The sequence below is a fragment of the Prionailurus viverrinus genome, chromosome A3, assembly GCF_022837055.1.
Source record: "Prionailurus viverrinus isolate Anna chromosome A3, UM_Priviv_1.0, whole genome shotgun sequence".
Taxonomy (NCBI): domain Eukaryota; kingdom Metazoa; phylum Chordata; class Mammalia; order Carnivora; family Felidae; genus Prionailurus; species Prionailurus viverrinus.
In genome coordinates, this window is record NC_062563.1 from 52,119,841 (window position 1) to 52,146,716 (window position 26,876).

At 37.3% G+C, this 26,876-nt stretch overlaps 1 protein-coding gene, 1 non-coding gene and 1 pseudogene across 8 annotated transcripts in view; 1 reads left to right on the top strand and 2 right to left on the bottom strand.

The window, feature by feature from the left end:
• CCDC138 (coiled-coil domain containing 138) overlaps positions 1 to 26,876 on the bottom strand; it is a 145,388-nt gene that overhangs the window by 73,066 nt on the left and 45,446 nt on the right. For 6 of the 7 annotated variants that reach the window (XM_047854151.1, XM_047854156.1, XM_047854150.1 and 3 more), the window contains exons 8-11: positions 24,994 to 25,071; positions 24,789 to 24,896; positions 21,501 to 21,665; positions 7,531 to 7,647 (exon numbers count right to left, since the gene is read on the bottom strand). In XM_047854151.1, coding sequence (XP_047710107.1) covers positions 7,531 to 7,647; positions 21,501 to 21,665; positions 24,789 to 24,896; positions 24,994 to 25,071 — 468 coding nt within the window. The remainder of the gene's footprint in view (positions 1 to 7,530; positions 7,648 to 21,500; positions 21,666 to 24,788; positions 24,897 to 24,993; positions 25,072 to 26,876) is intronic. The other variant, XM_047854153.1, reaches the window with a different exon arrangement.
• LOC125163203 (U6 spliceosomal RNA) lies at positions 1,361 to 1,467 on the top strand. The gene has a single exon (XR_007151348.1). It is a non-coding gene; the product is annotated as a U6 spliceosomal RNA (small nuclear RNA).
• LOC125162034 (ubiquitin thioesterase OTUB1-like) lies at positions 22,667 to 23,869 on the bottom strand (annotated as a pseudogene).

Genomic DNA, 26,876 nt, shown 5'->3' on the forward strand with positions numbered 1-26,876 from the left:
CAACATCCACAAAAGGAAAAAACAGTTCACTGGAAATCATCAAAATTTAAAGCTCTGCAAAAGACCTTGGTTGGATGAAAATACAAGCTACAAAAAAAGAAAAATAGTATTTCCAAATGACATATCCAACAAAGGACTAGTACCTAAAGTATGTAAACAAGTCTCAAAACAACGGAAGACAAATAATCCAATTAGAGAATGGGCAAAAGACAATAACATACTGAAGAGGACACACATTTGGAAAGCAAACACATGAGAAGATACGTTTAGCCACTGGAGAGATGCAAATGAAAACTCCAATGAGAAAACAATACTACCAGAATGGTGAAAATAAAAAATAGTAACAACATAGTGGTGCCTGGGTGACTCAGTCAGTTAAGCTTCTGACTCTTCGTTTTGGCTCAGGTCATGATCTCACAGTTGGTGGGTCCAAGCTCCTTGTCAGGCTCCACACCGCTCCTGCAGAGCCTGCTTGGGATTTTCTGTTTGCCTCTCTCTGCCCCTCCCCTGCTTGCAATCTCTCTAAAATTAAAAAAAACGTAAAATAAAATAACAAAACAAATAAAATAAAATATAAAATAAAAAATAAAACTTAAAAAAATAATAAAAACACTAAATGCTGGTGAGGTCATGGAGAAACTAGATCACTCATATATTGCTGGTAAGAGCATAAAATAATAAAATCACTCTTAAAATTTGGCAGTTTATTAAAAAAATTAAACATGGAGCTACCATACAACAACTACACTCTTGGACATTTATCCTAGAGGAATAAAAACTATTTATACACAAAAACCTCCACATAAATGTTTACAGCATTTATAATGGTTAAAAACCAGTTTCCTTTAACCAATGAATGGTTAAAATGTGGTATATTCCTATCATGGAATCAATAAAAAGAAATGCCACAACTTAAATAGATCTCCAGCAAATTATGCTAAGTAAAAAAAGTCAATCTTAAGGGGTTACATACTATATAATTCCACTCATATAACATTTGTGAAATGACAAAATCATAGAAATGGAAGTTCGTGGCTGGAGGGATTAAAGAGGGGGTAGACCAGGAGGAAAGTGGGTATTGCTATAAACATGCAACATGAGAACTTCTGATTTCTGGTTAGGCAGGTAAGGGGGTTGGAAGTTATCACTCCATCCTACAAAAGTAAAAAGCTGAACAACTGAAAAATTAAACTTTCTTAGATCCAACAGAAGTGAGAACACAGGGCAAAGCCCAAATTTGGAGACAGACAGGTGAATACAGAGAATTACAGCTTACTGCAGCAGAAACCCATGAGCTGAAATCTCTGTGGGAACTGGTACCAGAGTAGGAAAATATGAACCATAACCAAAAATTGCTGGAGTGCTTGCTTCGGCAGCACATATACTAAAATTGGAACAATACAGAAAAGATTAGCATGGCCCCTGAGTATGGATGACATGCAAATTCATGAAGTGTGCCATATTTAAAAAAAGGAAAAAGAAAAGAAAAGTGCTGGAGGCCCAATGTGAACAACTCTGAGAGTTAAAAATGCTGGCTGTGGCCAGTCACAAGGGAGTTCTCAGATTTTGTTGGTTTTAGATGAGGAGCTCTAACAGTTCTCACAGTGAAGACTGGAGAAAAATCCCCTCATGCTTCAGGTAGGGGGGGTAAAAAAGTAACCATTTGGAAATATGACACAATTTTGTCCTTGTTAAAAAGATCTGTCCTCAAGAGAAACTACCCTGCCAGAGCTTAACCTACTGAGATTTTATAAGAGTCTAACAGACCTAGCAGAAAGGAAATACGAAACTCCAGCCCACTCTAGCAATCCTGCCCCACCTCATGGGGAGAAAAACTGAGAGGCATTTATGAAGTTCATAGCCCCGAGACACAAGCTCACCAAATGACTGAGACTGAATTACACAACTACAGAACACTTCCCCTTCCCACACATCTTACCATAGTATTGAAGGCTCATTTACAGCAGTCACTTTTACATAGTACATCATGTCCAGATAACAAGAAAAAATTACAAGCCATGCTAAAAGGCAAAAAACACAGAGCAAACTTCAGAATCAGACTCAAATATGGTAGAAATGCTGGAATAATCAAAGAATTTAAAACAACTATGATTAATATTCTAAGAGCTCTAATGAAACAAGTAGACAACAGAGAGCAGAGAGATGGAAACTCTAAGAAAGAATCAAAAGAAATAACAAAGGGGCACCTCGGTGGCTCAGTCAGTTAAGTGTCTGACTCTTGATTTTGGCTCAGGTCATGATCTCACGGTTCTTGAGATTGAGCCCAGTGTTGGGCTCTGTGCTGATAGTGTGGAGCCTCCTTGGAATTCTCTCTCTCCCTCTCTCTCTGTACCCCCCCAAAATAAATAAATTAAACCCCAAAAAACAAATATACTAGAGATCAGAAACACTGTAAATGCAGAATACTTTTGGTGGGCTCATTAGTAGACTAGACACGGACAAAGAAATAGTATCTAAGTCTGAAGGCACATCAACAGAAATTGGAACACAAAGAGGAAAACCCAGACTGGAAAAAATGGAACAGAATATCCAAAAATTATGAGACAATTACAAAAGGTGCAACACATGGGTAATGAAAGTACCAGAAGGAAAATAAACAAAGGAATAAAATAAATATTTGAAGTGGGGATCCTAGGTGGCTCAGCTGGTAAAGCATCCCACTTGGGCTCAGGTCATGATCTCACGACTTGTGAGTTTGAGCCCCACATTGGGTGATCTTGAGCCCTGCTTCTGGTGACCTTGAGCCCTGCTCTGGGCTCTGCACTCTGTCTCCTCTCTCTCTGCACTTCCTGGGATTCTTCCTTTGCCCGTCACTCACTCACACACTCTCAAAAAAAAAAAAAAAAAAAATATATATATATGGAGCAGTAATGACAGAATTTCCTCCAAATTAACACAAGAAACAAACCCCACAAAACCAGGAAGCTCAGAGAACACCTAAGAGGATAAATACCACACACACAAAAATGCATTAAGGCATATCATATTCAAACTTCAGAAAATAAAAGCTTTTTTTAAAAATCTTGATAGAAGCCAAAAGAGAAAAAAAGTTATTTACAGAGAAGCAAAGATAAGAATTACATCCAAAGTCTCCTCAAAAACCATGTAAGCATGAAGAAAATATAATGAAATGTTTAAAATGCTGAGGAAAAAACCCCACCATACTCTGAAATTATCTACATACTCTGAAATTATCTATCAAAAATAAAGGAAAAATAAAGATTTTCTCACACCAACAAAAATTGAGGGATTCTGTTACTGAAAGTAATATTAATAAAAGTTATTTAGAGACAAGGAAAATTATATAGCTTAGAAACCTGGATGTACATAAAGAGCATTAGAGAAGGAATAAGTGCTTTTATTTGTTATTAACTGATCTAACAGATAAGTTTTTTGAAAACAATAGCAACAATGTGTTGGATTATGGATGCCTGTGTGTCTGTGAGCATGTGAATGTGTGCCTGTGTGTGTATGTGTGTATACACAATTGTATTATTGATCATTGTATCAGAGACATAGATATAGATATATACGTTTATGTAGGTTAATGTGTAATGAAATGAATGACAGGAATTATACAAGGGAATAAGAGACAGGAGGAAGACATCAGCAGTATTTTGTTATAGTAGTCCCCCCTTATCACAGGACATGTGTTCCAAGACCACAGTGGATATCCGAAACCATGGACAGTACCAAACCTTTTATATACTGCATCTTTTCCTATACATACATACCTATGATGAAGTTTAATTTATAAGTTATGCACAGTACGAGGTTAACAATAATAAAACAGATTACAACAACATACCATAATAAAAGTTGTATGAGTGTGGCCTCTCTCTCTCCCTCAAAATATCTTATTTGTACTGTACTCAACCTTATGGTAATATTGTAGATGCTAAAATGTCTACAGGATGAGACAAAGTGAGGTAAATGATATAGACATTGTGACCCTACTTAGCATTAGACTATTACTGACCTTTGACAATACTTCAGAAGGAGGATCATCTGCTTCCAGACTTTGGTTTACCATGGGTAACTGAAATCGCAGGTAAGGTGAGTCTACTGTAATATAAGATACTCACACTACATGTAAAGCTGTATAGTGTAATTTGAAAGTGGATTTAGAGTAGTTCTAAGTGTATATTGCAAAGTCAGGGCAACCACTAAAAAATGTAAAAAAAGAAGTACAACTGAAGGCTAAGAAAGAAGGGAAAGTTAGAAGCATATAAAAGGTCCAATTAAAACCACAAAAGGCAGGAAAAGACTGAGAGAACAAAACAGGAACAAAGAATAATTGTCAATAAATAAAAAACAGTGACAACTATGGTAGATATTAATCCAACAATATCAATAATCACTTTCAACATCAATAGTCAAAATATACCAATTAAAAGATATTATCAGACTAAATCAAAATACAAGACCCACATTGTCGACAAGAAACCCACTTTATTTTTTTATTTTTTATTTTTTAAGAAACCCACTTTAAATATAAAGACAAATACAGATTGAAAGTAAATACAGATATACCATGCAAACACTAATCAAAAGCTAGCTGGAATAACTATATTAATTTCAGACAAAACAGACCTCAGAGCAAGGAAAGTTACCAGGGAAAGAAAGGCATTACACAATAATAAAGGGGTCAATTCTCCATGAGTGTGTAAGATGCTAGATACAATAAATACTTTTTAGATACCACACTAAAGGCATGATGCACAAAAAATAACTGAGAAATTGGACTTCATTAAAATTAAAAACCACTCTGTCAAGAGAATGAGAAATGAGAAACAGATTGGGAGGAGAAAATATCTGCAAAGACACATCTGATAAAGAACTGTTATCCAAAATTTAGAAAGAATTCTAAAAACGCTATTGTAAGAAAACCCAATTTAAAAAATGGGCAAAAGAACCTGGAAACCTCACCAGAGAAGATATACAGATGGAAAATCAGCATATGAAAAGATGCCCAACAGTATGTCATTAGGGAATTGCAAATTAAAAGGAGACTTGACTCTACACCAATTAGAACAGCCAAAACCCAAAACACTGACAACACCAGATGTTGATGAGGATGTGGAGCAACAGAAACTCTAATTCACTGCTGGTAAAATGCAAAATGGTATAGCCACTTTGGAAGGCAGCTTACAGTTTTTCAAAAAAATTAAACATACTCTTACCATATCTATCTAAAAATTGTGCTCCTTGGTATTTACCCAAAGGAATTGAAAATTAATGTCACACAAATCCTGCACATGGATGTTTATATTATTCATACGTGCCAAAACTTGGAAGCAATCAAGAGATCCTTCAGTAGGTGAATGGATAAACCATGGTACATACAGACAACGGAGTGTTACTCAGCACTGAAAGAAATGAGCTATCAAACCAAGAAAAGACATGGAGGAATCTTAAATACATACTGCTAAGTGAAAGAAGCCAATCTGAAAAGGCAACATACAGAATAACTATATGATATTCTATAAAGGGCAAAGCTATGACATTATGTAAAAAGCAAAGAGTAAAAAGATTAGTGGTCTGCAGGAATTAGGGGTGAAGGAAGTATAAATAGGCAGAGCACAGAGGAATTTTAGGGAAAACTATTTTTAGTATCAAATTATTCTGTAAATGATGGTCATATACCATTATATTTTTGTCAAAACTCAGAGAATGTAAAACACCAAAGTGAACTCTAATGTAAGGAATGGACTTGTAGTGGAAGGACATACCAAGATAGGTTCATCAAGTGTAACAAATTGTAACAATTTGTAACAAATTCTGTTGCAGGAAGCTGATAGTGTGGTAAGCAGTACATATGTGGGGTCAGGGAGTATATGGGGAATTTCTGTGCTCAATTTTACTGTGAACCCAAATATTTATACACACACACACACACACACACACACACACACACACACACACATACATAAAAAAAACAACATGAAGAATCTCTATGGTGATATAGAACTCCTACTATTTTGACTACTATCAATTGTAGCTGTGATATTGTACTAGTTTTTCAAGATGTTACCATTGGGGGAAAGTGGGTTAGGGACACAAGTGATTTCTCTGTAGTAGTTGTTATTACTGAGTGAATCTATTATGTCAAAATAAAAAGCTTAATTTTTAAAAAGTACATGAACTCAGAGCCTGGACCCACTTCCAGTTCTGTGTCTCCCTCTCTCTCTGCCCCTCCCCTGCACACATTCTCTCTCTCTCACTCTCAAAAATAAACAAACATTTTTAAAACTTAAAAATAAACATTAAAAAGAATGAAAAAGTATTTGCAATCAGACAACTGTTAAAACTGAAATATTAGAAATCCATCAATGCTGAATAAAGAAACAGGACCGTGGCAAGAATGCTACTTTTCATTAGAAACATAGATGCAGGCTAGTATCTGTCTAGAATAGCGCACAGAGTAGGGTGCAGAGTATATATTTGTAGATAAAAATAAACTATAAATTATCTGAAGGAAAATGAGAAGAATGTTTGGAAGGAAGATAAAGTAAGATTTCATTCAATTTCTGAGCCTAGCCTTTTGTGGCTGAGAGCATTCAGAAACCATTATACAAACAGCAAAATAAAATTTTAAAAAGAAGATAGCAGCAACATTACAAGATCTGATAATCAATATAACTTTGTTTAGTGAGAAATGTAGTTAAGACTAATAAATTAAAAATGATATTCCATGGGGCTAGGGGGTATGCAAGCACATGTGTGCATTTATGCTCCTGTGTTTACTTGTGCAACACAGAGGCAAAATATATGGAATACCACCTCAGGAAAGATATTTTTGCTTAATCTTAATCATCATACTACATAATAATCACATGACTCAATTAATACTACTTAATCATAAGTACCACACTGAGTGATTTAGCTATGTGCTTCTATAATTCCATAGGACCAAGATTACACTACCCAAGCACAAATTCACTTTTCTCCTTTAAGTAAATGAAAGCTATAACAGCATTTATCAATACTAATTAGGGAAATAAAATTTTACAAACCTAATACAGCTCATAGCACAAATGATTACATATGCATGACATAATTTAAGTTGAATGAACCTTATATGAACAGATAACATATAGCATTCATTTTATAATATGCTAGAATAATTTTTTTGCTCTGATTAGGCTATTATAAAAATTATTATCTAATTTAGCTAATATGTACTTATTGGCATAAACACAAGAAATCTTACATTTTTATTACCTTCAGTAAAATATGAAATATTATAAAATATAGTGGGGAGGGGGCAGTAGGTTTTAACAATAACCGAACAGTGACACTTATTATATAATTTTGAAACTCAAAAAACAATTTTACATATTGATTAAAACCTACGGCACTGAAAAACAGTATTTATAAAAGGATAAAGAGAAAATAATAAATAAAGCAGAGAAGGCAAAAAGTTATGAAATGTAAACAGAACAAAAAACCTGTAAAAGAACAAGATCAAGAAAAATAATTAAAAAACATAGACTATTAATCAATTACCTGTGTCCCAGCATCTAGCTGCCTTAGAGACCAATATATAAATTTTACAAAAGGCTGATGAAGTTTGGCATTCACAAATGGCATCCACTGTAACTGCTCTGTAATCACAGGCAAAAGCTAAAGATAAAATGATGGAAGATACAAAAGCAGAGTAATTTTAGATGTATGAAATCAAATACCACAATTTTCCAAAAATTATCCTTTTTCAAAAGAAAAAGAGTTCTCTAACAAAAACCCTCACTTTGAAACCATAAGCAACACATGTAGAAATATATATTTGAAAATTTAAATACATATATCCCTTAACCCAGCAGCAGTACACTAAGATTTTAAATGAGATGAACCTATACAAACATATTATCTGGACTTTAAAAGATTAAGTAATTTTAAGATACACATGTAACCACTAAAAATTATAATGGAATCTGTTATTTTATTTAGATGATAAAAGCGGATTACAAAAACACAAGTGTAATATGATGCCATTTATGGTTTACATTGAAAAAGATATATGAAAGAATATTTTTAAAAAATACTATAAAATTTTAGCAATTGGGGTAATACTTTCCTCTTAACAGGTGTGACTAGCATAAATAATAATAATTAATAAAGTCAATTTGTAAAAATAATCAAATGTTTAAAAAAGATGTCTATGGGGCATCTGGGTGGCTCAGCTGGTTAAGCATCCTACTTTGGCCCAGGTCATGATCTCATGGTTCGTGAGTTCAAGCCCTGCATCAGGCTCTGTGCTGACAGCTCAGAGCCTAGAGCCTACTTCTGATTCTGTGCCTCCCTCTCTCTCTCTACCCCTCCCCCACTAGTGCTCTGTCTCTGTCTCTCAAAAATAAAAATATTAAAAAAATTTTTTTTAATTTAATTTAATTTTATTTTTTTTCCAACGTTTATTTATTTTTGGGACAGAGAGAGATAGAGCATGAACGGGGGAGGGGCAGAGAGAGAGGGAGACACAGAATCGGAAACAGGCTCCAGGCTCTGAGCCATCAGCCCAGAGCCTGACACGGGGCTCGAACTCACGGACCGCGAGATCGTGACCTGGCTGAAGTCGGACGCTTAACCGACTGCGCCACCCAGGCGCCCCTAAAAAAATTTTTTAAAAGATGTCTATGAACACTGCTTCAAAAATATGTCATTTTGCTAGAAAACGTCAAGACCACAAAGATATATTCTAAGCCTTTGATGGAATCCTACTTCTGGTATAGTAGCCTAAGAAAAACACCTAAAATACACCCCTTCTAAAGCATATGAGGTGCTTCAAAAATGTAGAAGTATCTTAATTACTTAGCAATAGGGAAATGGTTAACTCGAACTCCACACCCAAAAAACAAATAATCCAGTGAAGAAATGGGCAGAAGACATGAATAGACACTTCTCTAAAGAAGACATCCGGATGGCCAACAGGCACATGAAAAGATGCTCAACGTCGCTCCCCATCAGGAAAATACAAATCAAAACCACACTCAGATACCACCTCATGCCAGTCAGAGTGACTAAAATGAACAAATCAGGAGACTACAGATGCTGGCGAGGATGTGGAGAAACGGGAACCCTCTTGCACTGGTGGTGGGAATGCAAACTGGTGGAGCCGCTCTGGAAAACAGTGTGGAGGTTCCTCAAAAAATTAAAAGCTGATCTACCCTATGACTCAGCAATAGCACTGCTAGGTATTTACCGAAGGGATACAGGAGTGCTGATGCATAGGGGCACTTGTGCCCCAATGTTTATAGCAGCACTTTCAACAATAGCCAAATTATGGAATGAGCTTAAATGTCCATCAACTGATGAATGGATAAAGGAAGTGTGCTTTATATATACAATGGAATACAACGTGGCAATGAGAAAGAATGAAATATGGCCTTTTGTAGCAACGTGGATGGAACTGGAGAATGTTATGCTAAGTGAAATAAGTCATACAGAGAAAGACAGATACCATATGTTTTCACTCTTATGTGGATCCTGAGAAACTTAACAGAAGACCACGGCAGAGAAGAAGGGGAAAAAAAAAGGTTAGAGAGGGAGGGAGCCAAAACATAAGAGACTCTTAAAACCTGAGAATAAATTGAGGGTTGATGGGGGGTGGGAGGGAGGGGAAAGTGGGTCATGGGCATTGAGGAGGGCACCTGTTGGGATAAGCACTGGGTGTTGTATGGAAACCAATATGACAATAAATTTCATATTAAAAAAAGAGTGTATATCCACTCTATGGACTAAAGATTATAAACAAGAAAAATATTAATAATTAAGTAAAAACAATAAAAGCTAGGATACAAAGTCATATGTAATTAGACCACAGATATGATCAATAGGTACAGAAAACAAACATCCGAGTTTGGAAGGACATATGTAGCCTTTCACAGTACCATCTAGGCACTACTGACTACTTCCTCTTTTTGAAATACTCATTGGCTTCTGTGACACCAATTTCTCCTAGTTTTCCTTCTACTTCTCTAGTCACTATCAGTCTTTCTGGCCGGTTCATCTTCACTCACTTGGTCATTAAATGTTGGCGTTCCTCAAATTCAGTATTAGCCAACACAGACTAATTAGCCCATACAAACTAATGACTCCCAAATTTACATATCTAGCACAGACTCCTCTTTGTGTTGAGCTGTGGTCCCTTATATTGATGTCTATCAGACACATCCATTTTGGTATCTCAAACTCAGCTTGTCCAGAACTTACCAGATTAAGGAGGCTCAAACCCAGATGTACTCCAATATTTCCTATTTTGAGAGAATGCTACTGACATTCATCCAGTTGCAAAAGTCAGAAACCTGGGAACCAACTAGACACCTCAACTTATATACTAGATCCATTACGAAGTCTCATCTGTTTTACCTCCTAAATATTTTCTCAACAGTCTACTTCTAATTCCATAACCATGATTCTAATGCAAATTACTGTCTTAATTCATCTGAACTACTTAAGACTTTCCGAACTGTTCTCCAGCATCTGCTCTGGAGCCTTCACTGCAGTGAAGGATCTTCAAAAGCATAAATCTGATGCTATTTTCTCCTTAAAGATCTTCACTGGTTTCCTACTAGTCTTAGTTATTATTTTCTGGAATGAAATTTCAAGCAACATTGAAAAATTAGACACCTCAAGGAGAAATGTCTAAACTGTATGTTTATGGGTGAATGGAATTTAATAACTATTCACTATCTTAAGTAAAATCTTCTATACTTAATCCCCTTCACCCTATATTTTAATATGAGATTTAAAATTGGTAAATAATCAAAGTGATTTGGGGCACTTGGCTGGCTGAGTTGGTAGAGCACGTGACCCTTGATCTTGGGGTTGTGAGTTCAAGCCCCAAGTGGGGAAGAGGGGGAGGAGAAGGAAGAGAAGTATCATCATCATCATCATCATCAAAGTGATTTTTTTCAGAGTGAAATCTTTCAAATGAGACTACACATATGTAGGCAAGATAGAGTACACAGAATTACCTATAAAGCATTTCTGCCACACAAATTACATAATACCAAAAAGAAGGATGCAGAAAAATTAAGAATGTGAGATATTCAACTGAGCTCTTCCACAAACTACCATAAAAATGAGAGGCAAGAAGGATGGTGGAGAAAGTGAAGTATCTTAAGTTTAAAGAGACTCGACCAAGACAACCACAATGGCCTGGTTATATTTCTATTTTTGTTGTGGTGGTGAATTTTTTGTTAATACGTTTATTGAGACATAATTCATACACCATATAATTCACCTATTTAAAGTGTACAATTAAATGATTTTTAGTATATTCACACAGTTGTAAAACCATTATCATAATCAGTTTTAGAACATTTTCATCACCTACTCCCAAAAAACCCCAACCATTAGCAGTCATCACAATACTGCCCCAACCACTGATCTGCCTTCTCTATATAGATTTACCTATTCTGGATTTTTCATATAAATGGAATCATACAATATGTGGTCTTTTGTGACTTGCTTCTGTCACTTTGAATATTTTCTTTCTTTTTTTTTTAAGGTTTGAGACTGGGTTCATTTGTTGTTTTTTTAAATGTTTATTTGAGAGAGAGAGAGAGAGAGAGAGAGAGAGAGAGAGAGAGAGAGTCAAAGAGAAAGGAAAACAGAGGATCTGAAGCAGACTCTGTGCTGACCAGAGAGAACCCAATGCAGGGCTTGAACTCACGAACAGTGAGATCACGACCCGAGCCTAAGTCAGACACTTAACCAACAGAGGCCACTCAGGCGCCCCTACTTTCAATATTCTCAAGGTTCATTCATGTTGTAGTATGCATCAATACAGCACTTCTTTTTACCACCAAATAATACTCCACTGTATACACAGACCATATCCATTTATCCACCGATGGACACTTGGATTGTCCACTTTTTGGCTATTATGAATCACGCTGCTATGAACATTCCTGTACAAATATCTGTGCGTACATATGCCTTCATCTCTCCTGTACATACCTAGGAATGGAAATGCTGACTTACATAGTAATCTATGTTAAATCTTTTCAGGAACTGCCAGACTATTTTCCAAAGGTGCTACAGTTTTATAATTTCACCAGCAGTATAGGAGTTTCAATTTCTTCATTTACATTTTGGTCACAATTAAGATTACCTAGTTTTTTGTTTTTTAATTTGCCATCCTAGTGATGGGATGTGATATATCAAAATGGTTTTATTTGCATTTCCCAAGTTAGTAATGTTGAGCATCATTTCATGTGCTTATTGACCAACTTTATATGATTTTTACAGAAATGTCTACTCAGATCCAGAGTGCATTTTTAATTAGGTTTTCTTCTATATTACTAAGTTGTAAGGCTTTTTAAAATATATTTCAAATGGAAGTCCCTTATCAGATATATGATTTGAAAAATACTTTCTCTATTCAGTTGAACTGTCTTTTGACTTTCATGATGGTATCCTCCAGAGCATAAAAGTTAAAAAGAAAAAAAAGTTTTGTCTTAAATTTCATTTTTATTAGTTAGAATTTTCCCAGCAATGGAGGTTTTTTTGTCTTCTGGTTTGGTCTTAACAACAATTAACATTTATTGAATATGTGTTTTTATCAGGCACTGTAAGAAGCTAGGGCTGTAGAGATGTAGAAGCCAAATTTGTTGGCAAAACTCCAAAGATCACCATGCTTCAACCCTGCTTTCTTCTCCCACTACTGCCCATTACTTTCTTCACATCTGGTACTCCAGCCATCCAGACCTTCTGTAAATAACTAACATACATTGCTCTTTTCCCCAATTCCATGTTTTCTTTCATGTTATTTCCATATACCCTTATTACTAAGATAAGATGAGCAAAACTGAATGTATTTAAGGTGTACAATGTGATGTTTTAATATATGTATACATTGTGAAATGGCTACCACAACCAAGATAATTAACATACCCATCATCTCACACAGTTACCTTTTATTTATTTTTGGTGGTGAGAACACACTTGAGATCCTAACAGGTCTGAGGTGAGATCTCACTGTAGGTTTGTTTTAATCTGTGCTTCTTGCTCTCAACAATAGCCAAATTATGGAAAGAGCCTAAATGTCCATCAACTGATGAATGGATAAAGAAATTGTGGTTTATATACACAATGGAATACTACGTGGCAATGAGAAAAAATGAAATATGGCCTTTTGTAGTAACGTGGATGGAACTGGAGAGTGTTATGCTAAGTGAAATAAGCCATACAAAGAAAGACAGATACCGTTTGGTTTCACTCTTATGTGGATCCTAAGAAACTTAACAGAAACCCAAGGGGGAAGGGAAGGAAAAAAAAAAAAAAAAAGGTTAGAGTGGGAGAGAGCCAAAACATAAGAGACTGTTAAAAACTGAGAACAGCTTTCTCTCCCCGGTAACTCACCCCTGCGTCAGTGCAGTTAGGCATCAGCAAATTAATGAGAGGAGAGAGGAGGCCCCTGCTCTTAGGCACCCGCAGGAACTTACTCCAGCTCCAGACACACCGTAAACACTTTCATCTAACGGAAGATAAGCTGTGATATCGGATTTCTGAACCACAAGACACTTGTGTAAAAACTGCATTCCATGCCAGGCCTGAAATGTTCCAAAGCTCAGTTTGTATTTTCTTTTAGAAATTATTTTGGCGAGGAGAGAGGGAAGATGGCGGCGTAGGAGGACGCTGGGCTCAACGCGCGTCCTGCTGATCACTTAGATTCCACCTACACCTGCCTAAATAACCCAGAAAACCGCCAGAGGATTAGCAGAACGGAGTCTCCGGACCAAGCGCAGACGAGAGGCCCACAGGAAGAGGGTAGGAAGGACGGTGAGGCGGTGCGCGCTCCACGGACTGGCGGGAGAGAGCCGGGGCAGAGGGGCGGCTCGCCGGCCAAGCAGAGCACCAGAGCCTGGCTGGCAAAAGCGGCCAAGCAGAGCACCAGAGCCTGGCTGGCAAAAGCAGAGGGGGCGGACGGACTGTGTTCCCACAGCAAGCGCGACTTAGCGTCTGGGAGGTCATAAGTTAACAGCTCTGCTCGGAAAGCGGGAAGGCTGGAAGACAAAGGGAGGGAGAGCTGCTGAGCCCCCGGACGACAGAGCTCAGTTTGGTGGGGAACAAAGGCGCTCGCCAGCGCCATCTCCCCCGCCCATCCCCCAGCCAAAATCCCAAAGGGAACCAGTTCCTGCCAAGGAACTTGCTCGCTCCGCGCAAACACCCAACTCTGTGCTTCTGCGGAGCCAAACCTCCGACAGCGGATCTGACTCCCTCCCGCTGCCAAAGGGCCCCTCCTGAAGTGGATCACCTACGGAGAAGCGAGCTAAGCCTGCCCCTCCTGCCCCCATGCACCTTGCCTACCCACCCCAGCTAATACGCCAGATCCCCAGCACCACAAGACTGGCAGTGTGCAAGTAGCCCAGACGGGCCACACCACCCCACAGTGAATCCCGCCCCGAGGAGAGGGGAACAGAAGGCACACACCAGTCTGACTGTGGCCCCAGCAGTGGGCTGGGGGCAGACATCAGGTTGGACTGCGGCCCGCCCACCAACTCCAGTTATACACCACAGCACAGGGGAAGTGCCCTGCAGGTCCTCACCACTCCAGAGACTATCCAAAATGACCAAGCGGAAGAATTCCCCTCAGAAGACTCTCCAGGAAATAACAACAGCTAATGAACTGATCAAAAAGGATTTAAATAACATAACAGAAAGTGAATTTAGAATAATAGTCATAAAATTAATCGCTGGGCTTAAAAACATTATAGAGGACAGCAGAGAATCTCTTGCTACAGAGATCAAGGGACTAAGGGACTAAAGAACAGTCACGAGGAGCTGAAAAGCACTTTAAACGAAATGCAAACCAAAATAGAAACAACGACAGCTCGGATTGAAGAGGCAGAGGAGAGAATAGGTGAACTACAAGATAAAGTTATGGAAAAAGAGGAAGCTGACAAAAAGAGAGATAAAAAAATCCAGAAGTATGAGGGGAAAATTAGAGATACACTAAAAAGAAATAATATATGCATAATTGGTATCCCAGAGGAGGAAGGGAGAGGGAAAGGTGCTGAAGGGGTACATGAAGAAATTATAGCCGAGAACTTCCCTGAACTGGGGAAGGAAAAAGGCATTGAAATCCAAGAGGCACAGAGAACTCCCTTCAGACGTAACTTGAATCGATCTTCTGCATGACATATCGTAGTGAAACTGGCAAAATACAAGGATAAAGAGAAAATTCTGAAAGCAACTAGGGATAAACGTGCCCTAACATATAAAGGGAGACCTAAAAGACTCCTGACTGATCTCTCTTTTGAAACTTGGCAGGCCAGAAAAGATTGGCACGAGATATTCAGTGTGCTAAACAGAAAAAATATGCAGCCGAGAATCCTTTATGCAGCAAGTCTGTCATTTAGAATAGAAGGCGAGATAAAGGTCTTCCCAAACAAACAAAAACTGAAGAAATTTGTCACCACTAAACCAGCCCTACAAGAGATCCTAAGGGGGATTCTGTGAGACAAAGTACCAGAGACATCACTACAAGCATAAAACATACAGACATCACAATGTCTCTAAACCCGTATCTTTCTATCATAACACTGAATGTAAATGGATTAAATGAGCCAACCAAAAGACATAGGGTATCATAATGGATAAAAAAACAAGACCCATCTATTTGCTGTCTACAAGAGACTCATTTTAGACCTGAGGACACCTTTAGATTGAGAGTGAGGGGATGGAGAACTATTTATCATGCTACTGGAAGCCAAAAGAAAGCTGGAATAGCCATACATATATCAGACAAACTAGACTTTAAACGCTGTAACAAGAGACAAAGAAGGGCATTATATAATAATTACAGGGTCTATCCATCAGGAAGAGCTAACAATTATATATGTCTATGCGCCGAATACCGGAGCCCCCAAATATATAAAACAATTACTCAGAAACATAAGCAACCTTATTGATAAGAATGTGGTAATTGCAGGGGACTTTAACACCCCACTTACAGCAATGGATAGATCATCTAGACACACGGTCAATAAAGAAACAAGGGCCCTGAATGAGACATTGGATCAGATGGACTTGACAGATATATTTAGAACTCTGCATCCCAAAGCAACAGAATATACTTTCTTCTCGAGTGCACATGATACATTCTCCAAGATAGATCATATACTGGGTCACAAAACAGCCCTTCATAAGTTTACAAAAATTGAGATCATACCATGCATACTTTCAGACCACAATGCTATGAAGCTTGAAATCAACCACAGGAAAAAGCCTGGAAAACCTCCAAAAGCATGGAGGTTAAAGAACACCCTACTAACAAATGAGTGGGTCAACCAGGCAATTAGAGAAGAAATTAAAAAATGTATGGAAACAAACAAAAAGGAAAATACAACAATCCAAACGCTTTGGGACGCAACAAAGGCAGTCCTGAGAGGAAAATACATTGCAATCCAGGCCTATCTCAAGAAACAAGAAAAATCCCACATACAAAATCTAACAGCACACCTAAAGGAAATAGAAGCAGAACAGCAAAGGCAGCCTAAACCCAGCAGAAGAAGAAAAATAATAAAGATCAGAGCAGAAATAAACAATATAGAATCTAAAAAAACGGTAGAGCAGATCAACAAAACCAAGAGTTGGTTTTTTGAAAAAATAAACAAAATTGACAAACCTCTAGCCAGGCTTCTCAAAAAGAAAAGGGAGATGGCCCTATTTGGCCATCTAAAATAGATTTTATCTATTTGATAAAATCATGAATGAAAATGGAATGATTACAACCAATCCCTCAGAGATACAAACAATTATCAGGGAATACTATGAAAAATTATATGCCAACAAATTGGACAACCTGGAAGAAATGGACAAATTCCTAAACACCCACACACTTCCAAAACTCAATCAGGAGGAAAGAGAAAGCTTGAACAGACCCATAACCAGTGAAGAAATTGAATCGGTTATGAAAAATCTCCCAACAAATAAGAGTCCAGGACCAGATGGCTTCCCAGGGGAGTTCTACCAGACGTTTAAAGCAGAGATAATACCTATCCTTCTCAAGGTATTCCAAGAAATAGAAGGGGAAGGAAAACTTCCAGACTCATTCTATGAAGCCAGTATTACTTTGATTCCTAAACCAGACAGAGACCCAGTAAAAAAAGAGAACTACAGGCCAATATCCCTGATGAATATGGAGGCAAAAATTCTCAATAAGATACTAGCAAATCGAATTCAACAGCATATAAAAAGAATTATTCACCATGATCAAGTGGGATTCATTCCTGGGATGCAGGGCTGGTTCAACATTCGCAAATCAATCAACGTGATACATCACATTAACCAAAAAAAAAGAGAAGAACCATTTGATCCTGTCAATCGATGCAGAAAAGGCCTTTGACAAAATCCAGCACCCTTTCTTAATAAAAACCCTTGAGAAAGTCGGGATAGAAGGAACATACTTAAAGATCATAAAAGCCATTTAGGAAAAGCCCACAGCTAACATCATCCTCAACGGGGAAAAACTGAGAGCTTTTTCCCTGAGCTCAGGAACACGACAGGGATGCCCACTCTCACCGCTGTTGTTTAACATAGCGTTGGAAGTGCTAGAATCAGCAATCAGACAACAAAAGGAAATCAAAGGCATCAAAATCGGCAAAGATGAAGTCAAGCTTTCGCTTTTTGCAGATGACATGATATTATACATGTAAAATCCGATAGACACCACCAAAAGTCTGCTAGAACTGATACATGAATTCAGCAAAGTTGCAGGATACAAAATCAATGTACAGAAATCAGATGCATTCTTATACACTAACAATGAAGCAACAGAAAGACAAATAAAGAAACTGATCCCATTCACAATTGCACCAAGAAGCATAAAATACCTAGGAATAAATCTAACCAAAGATGTAAAAGATCTGTATGCTGAAAACTAAAGAAAACTTATGAAGGTAGTTGAAGAAGATTTAAAGAAATGGAAAGACATTCCCTCCTCATGGATTGGAAGAATAAATACTGTCAAAATGTCAATACTACCCAAAGCTATCTACACATTCAATGCAATCCCAATCAAAATTGCACCAGCATTCTTCTCAAAACTAGAACAAGCAATCCTAAAATTCATATGGAACCACAAAAGGCCCCGAATAGCCAAAGGAATTTTGAAGAAGAAGACCAAAGCAGGAGGCATCACAATCCCAGACTTTAGCCTCTACTACAAAGCTGTCATCATCAAGACAGCATGGTATTGGCACAAAAACAGACACATAGACCAATGGAATAGAATAGAAACCCCAGAACTAGACCCACAAACATATGGCCAACTAATCTTTGACAAAGCAGGAAAGAACATCCAAAGGAAAAGAGACAGTCTCTTTAACAAATGGTGCTGGGAGAACTGGACAGCAACATGCAGAAGGTTGAAACTAGACCACTTTCTCACACTATTCACAAAAATAAACTCGAAATGGATAAAGGACCTGAATGTGAGACAGGAAACCATCAAAACCCTGGAAGGGGAAAGCAGGAAGACCTCTCTGACCTCAGCCATAGCAATTTCTTACTTGACACACCCCCAAAGGCAAGGAAATTAAAAGCAACAATGAATTACTAGGACCTTATGAAGATAAAAAGCTTCTGCACAGCAAAGGAAACAACCAACAAAACTAAAAGGCAACCAACGGAATGGGAAAAGATATTTACAAATGACATATCAGACAAAGGGCTAGTATCCAAAACCTATAAAGAGCTCACCAAGTCCACACCCGAAAAACAAATAATCCAGTGGAGAAATGGGCAGAAAACATGAATAGACACTTCTCTAAAGAAGACATCCGGATGGCCAACAGGCACATGAAAAGATGTTCAACGTCGCTCCTCATCAGGGAAATACAAATCAAAACCACACTCAGATACCACCTCCCGCCAGTCAGAGAGGCCAAAATGAACAAATCAGGAGACTATAGATGCTGGAGAGGATGTGGAGACACGGGAACCCTCTTGCACTGTTGGTGGGAATGCAAATTGGTGCAGCCGCTCTGGAAAGCAGTGTGGAGGTTCCTCAGAAAATTAAAAATAGACCTACCCTATGACCCAGCAATAGCACTGCTAGGAATTTACCCAAGGGATACAGGAGTGCTGATGCATAGGGGCACTTGTACCCCAATGTTTATAGCAGCACTCTCAACAATAGCCAAATTGTGGAAAGAGCCTAAATGTCCATCAACTGATGAATGGATAAAGAAATTGTGGTTTATATACACAATGGAGTACTACGTGGCAATGAGAGAGAATTAAATATGGCCCTTTGTAGCAACATGGATGGTCCTGGAGAGTGTTATGCTAAGTGAAATAAGCCATACAGAGAAAGACAGATACCATATGGTTTCACTCTTATGTGGATCCTGAGAAACCTAACAGAAACCCATAGGGGAGGGGAAGGAGAAAAAAAAAAAGGAGGTTAGGGTGGAAGAGAGCCAAAGCATAAGAGACCCTTAAAAACTGAGAACAAACTGAGGGTTGATGGGGGGGTGTGAGGGAGGGGAGGGTGGGTGATGGGTATTGAGGACGGCAGCTTTTGGGATGAGCACTGGGTGTTGTATGGAAACCAATTTGACAATAAACTTCATATATTGAAAAAAAAAAATAACACTGATGCAGTGGCAGAAACAAAACAAAGCATAAGGCGGGGGTGGGCGTCTGGGTGGCTCAGTCATTTAGGCGTCTGATTGCTGATTTCAGCTCAGGTCATGATCTCATGGTTTGTGGTACTGAGCCCTGCACTGGACTTCTGCTCTGTCAGGAGCTTGGGAATCCCTGCTTGAGATTCTCTCTCTTCTCTCTCTGCCCCTCCCTTGCTCACTCACTCACTCTCTCTCAAAATAAAAAATACATATATAAATACATAAATAAATAAATAAGAAAGGATATGGGCTTAATTACACAAAAATGTAAAACTTTTATACAACATAGACTACTACTCATTCTAAAATTCATATGGAATCTCCAGGCACAGTGAACAGACAAAAAACAATCTTGAAAAAGAACAAAGTTGAAGGTCTCACACTTCCTGATTTCAAACTTGCTGCAAAGCTACAATAATCACAACAGTGTCATATTCACATAGAGATATAAAAACCAATGAGACAGAGAGCCCAGAAATAAGCCCTCACATACATGGTGAAATAATGTTTGTCAAGGGTGCCAAGACCACTCAATGGGGAAAAGGACAGTCTCTTCAACAAATGGTGAGGGGAAAACTGGATATTCACTTGTGAAAAATGAAGTGGACCCTTATCTTACACCAGAGACAAAAAATTAACTGAAAATTAATCAGAGCCTTAAATATAACTAAAATTGCACTAATTTCTAGAAGCATTACTTGGCTTATGGCACTTTTCTTCCACCTTCAAAGCTAGCAAACATGGGCTGAGTCTCTGACCTGTTCTTCTGCTTTGTCTAGTTAAAAACTCACATGACTACTGGACCCACTCAGACAACCTGGTCAATCTCTATTGGAAAGTCAGCTGATTAGCAAACCGTAATTCACTTCTGCCATATAACATAACATATGGAAAGGTTCCAGGGATTAGCATATGAGTATCTTGAAAGCCATTATTCTGCCAAGCAGAAAAGGCATTTAGAAGAAACATTTTAGTTACGTAAAGATGAAAACTGGAAATAATTTTGTCAAATGAAACCCTAGCCAATATTTAACAATTATATAATTGTTTCTGAAAACACTAAACAAACAACTTTAGATGTCTACTCTTCAAAGTTTTAATATATTTCTTGTAGAATATAGTTGTCAACCTCTAATGACCATATATACTAACTAGAAATCATGAGGGGCGCCTGGGTGGCGCAGTCGGTTGAGAGTCCGACTTCAGCCGGGTCACGATCTCGCGGTCCGTGAGTTCGAGCCCCGCGTCAGGCTCTGGGCTGATGGCTCGGAGCCTGGAGCCTGTTTCCGATTCTGTGTCTCCCTCTCTCTCTGCCCCTCCCCCGTTCATACTTTGTCTCTCTCTGTCCCAAAAATGAATAAAAGTTGAAAAAAAAAATTTAAAAAAAAAAAAAGAAATCATGAGTACTAATATCCAAATTAATGTCTGTAACTTAAGAAAATGGTCATTTCTTTTTGTTAACGAGAAGCCCCTTACAAATAGACTTTTCATCCCTTCATGACAAGAAGTAAAACAAAATTATTTTAGTGGAAATCATGTGTTATCAATCAGGAATTGTTCGTATCACTGATCATTTGCCTAACTCTAGTATACAATTATTTTGCCATTTCTGGATTAAGATGTTAACTTCTAGTCTCTATCTTTAAAAAGAATTCCCATTATTTTAAGAAAAATAAAAGTATGAATTAATTTTAATTAAGTCTGAAATGAATCTTTTCAGAAATATCGGTATGGTCAATTTTCAATCAAAAATATTTTCAATATTTTTTCCCTTATAACATATACAATAGGCTTTCCAGTTTTGATCTTCATAAGTCATATATATCAAATCAAGAAACAAACCTTTATACACTTCTCCTGAATATCATTTCTCTGAGTAGCAAATTTCAGTAGGGGCTTTTCACCATCCATTCCAGATTCTTCGCTTTTTAATTTACTAAGGTGGTGATCTGAAATCCAGTCCATGAAGACAGTTAAAAGTTCATAAACTTGTGCATTAAGTGGTACCTATATGTAAAAAATTAAACCAAACATATATTTCAGTTCACAACCTGATAAAATTTCAAAGACAAGTTTTAAATTTGGGGATTATAGAAAAAGTTACCTAAAGAATGCCATTAAAATATGTATTGAATGACAAAGCTTCTCCAAACAAAGGAAATTCCAAATCAAACACTTACATTTAACGTAAGAAACAAGTTAAATCATGGCTGAGACAAGGGGAGAAAATTCATCTTAAAAATGAAATTGAAAGAACTTTGCCTTATTACCAAAAAAAGAATTTTCATAAAAATTCTTTACCTAAGTTTGATAACATAATAAAATTGGCCTTAACTCAAAAGTATATACCATCATAGCTAAAATATTTTAATAAATTTAAAGATTTAGAAAGTTAAAACAATTTCCACCAAAGAACTTCGTATTTTCTTCTTCCCAAAAAAGTTGTTTCTTTGTTATTATAACATTCTATAAACAGAATATGAAAATTTGCCTGGAAATCCTCCTCTCAGAGTCTATCAAAGCGAAGTAAAGAACAAAATGCCAGAAAAATTTATAGATTCAATTACACTGATTTTAGTATTCCTTCAAATCACTTTTAGTCCATTTAATTCTACATTTACCACACATCTACCTTAAACAGGGAACTACACTAGATTTAGTTTTTTGGAAATCTGAAAAGACAAAGAAACAAAAGCAAATAAATAAAAAAGTAACATTAAGCAGACAGCAATCTACAAAATCAGAATAAGATTAGAGTTACATTATTCTGAACGAGTAATTTTAACCTGTTTTCTTCAAATGGAAACTTTAGATAACTTCAGTCATCATTAAGTACCAAGTAGAAATAAAACTGAGTTAATACAACATGGAAGGTTGTATAAGAGGAAAAAGGTCAGAATGGGGGTATGAAATATTTCCATTTACAACCACAAAAAATATTTCTGAACATATGTGCTGCCTGGCAGAGGGCAGTGGCAGGCCAGGGCAGTGGCAGACAGGGGCAAGTCCTATTTGTAGAGGAAATCGTAGTTCCAGGAGGTAGAGAAGGTAGATCTTAGGCCCAGAGACTTCAGGAAAGATGTGCAGGTTGGTGCTATACCCTCTGTGCAATCTCCTTCCACCCACCTGGATGGAACCCTGAGGGCGTGGGCCAGCATGATGACAAGAATGTGGTTACTATCCTCATATGTGGCCTCTACCTCCTGGTGGCCGAATTCCTTTACAGTGCACCCACCTTCAATGAAGTGCTCATACTACAGGAAGCCTGAGGTGAACAGTTGCAGGTAGACTAACAGAAAGTCCAAGGTCCTCTGGTTATTGAAGGAGGGCAGCAAGTTGGCTACTTAGGTCTGCTTCTCCATCTGCTCAGTTAGGTCTATAAACATGGTGTGGAAATCTTCAACTGTGAACAGTGAAGCCCTGGGAAACAAGGTCTTCTTTGATCTTGGCAGATACGGGCTTGAACTGCTAAAACTCCCTGCTGACATCCAGCAGCATTTCCACGTGGAGAATTCAAAACCTCGATAGAAGCTGTTCATATAAGGGCATCTGGGTAGCTCAGCAGTTAAGTATCCCACTTCAGCGTAAGTCATGATCTCCCAGTTTGTGGGTTTGAGCCCTATATTTGGCTCTCTGCTGGCAGCATGGAGCCCACTTTGGATGCTCTATCTCCCTCTCTCTCTCTGTCCCTTCCCTCTCTCAGAAATAAATAAACATTTAAGAAGAAGGAGGAGGAGGAGGAGGAGGAGGAGGAGGAGGAGGAGGTGGAGCAGCAGCAGCAGCTGCTCACATAAAGCCTGGTCTTGCAGATGTATGAGAACTTTTGGTGGAGGTGCTCAATCTTCCAGTGATAGATGTCATCCAGCATATTCCCTGCATAGGATAGTGAGTTCTAGTAGCTCCAAGAAGAGAAGGTTCTGTATAGCAATCTTTTGCTGAATTTGGTCCTGAGTCATGATGTCTTCATCATAAGCCAGACAGTTAACACCTTCAGAGTCACACTGCCCAATGGTGGCTCCTGATTTTACTACTCAGATTCCACAAAAATCTTTAAACAGTGCTGTGTTCCCACTTTATGAAAATAAGTAGAGGATTTATAAAAATTATTAAAAGCCCACATTGAGATATCACTACTCACCCACCGAAAAGGTCAAAATGAAAAAGACTGAAAACAAATGTTGGCAAGGTTGTGGAGCAATCACAAAATTCATAGGAGTATAAAATGGTACAACAGCTTTGGAAAACTGGCAGTTTCATGAAAAGTCAAATATCTATGACCCATAAATTCTGGCCTTAGTTGTATTTCCAAGATGAATGAAAACACATGTCTGCTAAAAGCCTTGTACACAAATATTCTTAACAGCTTTATTCATAATAGACAAAAAATAGAAATAGCCCAGGTGTCTATCAACAGAAGAATAAACAAATTCTGTGATACAGTCATACAATGGAATACTACTGACCAACTACAGAGGAACAAACTATTGATACACCCAATGTTATAATGAGTAAAATAAGCCTTACCCAAATGAATGCATACTATACAATCTCATTGACCTAAGTTCTAAAATAGGTAAAATGAATTCATGGTGATAGAATGCAGATTAACAGCTACTTCTTACAAGGAAGAGCTGAGAAAGGACAAGGGAACTTTCTAGAGTGATGGAAATATTCTCTATCTAGTTGTAGGTTACAGGAGTATAGGCATTCTTCAATACTGACCAAACTATATACTTAACAATATACATTATGTTACTGTAATTTATACCTCAATGTAAAAAAATCCTTAGGAAAAAATAAACAAATTAGAGCTCATTCAGGTGTGGACTGCAGTCTTGACAGAAAACATTGAAAGCTTATGGGTTCTTAAAACACAATGAATAATAAAGCTCTTATTAAGCTTAAGGTCCTGTGATCTGTCAATGTTACTAGGCCTGAAACACTACTGAAATACTTTGTTTTGCTTTTGTAAATAGAAGCATATTAGAAACATTATACAGCTATTTCTCTGTAAATGAATTATTATGGTGAATCTTTTCATATCAAAAAGGATAGGGAAAAAAAGGTTCAAGAACAAAGAGAAAAAAATGTCTTTGCCTTCTATTGGAGAAATTTTCAATCACATCATACCTTGTGAGTTTTTGAGACTGGTACTTTTTCTTGTCTTAAACTTTTCATTTCGTTAGCAGCATGGGAATTTCCTTTCAGTCTCTGTATTGTCATAAACTCATATTTCCTCTGCAACAGTGCATATCCATGAATTAAAACACAATTGTATTAAATGTGAGAAAACCCAAAGGCAATCATTTAAAATTCACTTGTGCAGGCAGCTTACCTGTAAATTATCTAAACGAGCTTGAACTCTCTTAGCCTGAATCTCCATCTTCTTGTTTTCTTCACTTACTTCATTTAACTACAGTGAGAAAATATTAAATATTTCAATATAAAACTTAAGCTGATTTCATACTAAAGATTTCCAAAATAATATACTATCTTATCTAGTCTGCCTAACCAAACAATGTAACAAAACAGAGGTAGCATTCATGATTAAAGAAAATCACAGCTGAGGGTAACTAGACTTATCTTGGAAATCATTTTGAAATGTATAAAAATATTGAATCACTATGATATACACCTGAAATTAATAGGATATTGTATGTCAATTATACTTCAATAAAATAATATAAAATTTTTAATTGAAACAAAACACACCTAAAAATCATCATTAGTCCTCAAAGTACTAACTGTATCTAAGTTTACTGCATTCTATAAAAATCTGTTAAGTCTCCTGATATCTTAAAAGTATATGTTTTAATGGGAAAGATCTTTTAATTGAACTATTCAACTATAATGTATGTATAGAAAAGTGTACAAATCATTAAAGTATGCAGTGTAATAAACTATTGAAATAGGATTAGTATATAAATTTGGGAAGAACTGTCATGCTTAAAAATATTGAGTCTTCCCACCTATGAGCATAACATAAACTTCAATTTATTTAGGTCTTCTTTATTTTATCTTAATAATGTTTTGTACTTTTCAGTATATATGTTATACACATCTTTGTTTAGATTTAACCTGGATAGCTAATATTTTTTGATGTTATTATCTGTATCTTTCAATAAATAACATTTATTATCTGATTTTTGGTATATAAAAATACACCTGGTTTTTGTTTTTTTTTATTTTTTATTTTTTTTATTAGTTTTTTTTCAATAAATGAAATTTATTGTCAAATTGCTTTCCATACAACACCCAGTGCTCATCCAAAAAGGGGCCCTCCTCAATACCCATCACCCACCCTCCCCTCCCTCCCACCCCCCATCAACCCTCAGTTTGTTCTCAGTTTTTAAGTCTCTTATGCTTTGGCTCTCTCCCACTCTAACCTCTTTTTTTTTTTTTTCCTTCCCCTCCCCCTGGGTTTCTGTTAAGTTTCTCAAGATCCACATAAGAGTGAAACCATATGGTATCTGTCTTTCTCTGTATGGCTTATTTCACTTAGCATCACACTCTCCAGTTCCATCCATGTTACTACAAAAGGCCATATTTCATTATTTCTCATTGCCACATAGTATTCCATTGTGTATATAAACCACAATTTCTTTATCCATTCATCAGTTGATGGACATTTAGGCTCTTTCCACAATTTGGCTATTGTTGAGAGTGCTGCTATAAACATTGGGGTACAAGTGCCCCTATGCATCAGTACTCCTGTATCCCTTGGGTAAATTCCTAGCAGTGCTATTGCTGGGTCATAGGGTAGGTCTATTTTTAATTTTCTGAGGAACCTCCACACTGCTTTCCAGAGCGGCTGCACCAATTTGCATTCCCACCAACAGTGCAAGAGGGTTGCCGTTTCTCCACATCCTCTCCAGCATCTATAATCTCCTGATTTGTTCATTTTGGCCACTCTGACTGGCGTGAGGTGGTATCTGAGTATGGTTTTGATTTGTATTTCCCTGATAAGGAGCGACGTTGAACATCTTTTCATGTGCCTGTTGGCCATCCGGATGTCTTCTTTAGAGAAGTGTCTATTCATGTTTTCTGCCCATTTCTCCACTGGATTATTTGTTTTTCGGATGTGGAGTTTGGTGAGCTCTTTATAGATTTTGGATACTAGCCCTTTGTCTGATATGTCATTTGTAAATATCTTTTCCCATTCCGTTGGTTGCCTTTTAGTTTTGTTGGTTGTTTCCTTTGCTGTGCAGAAGCATTTTA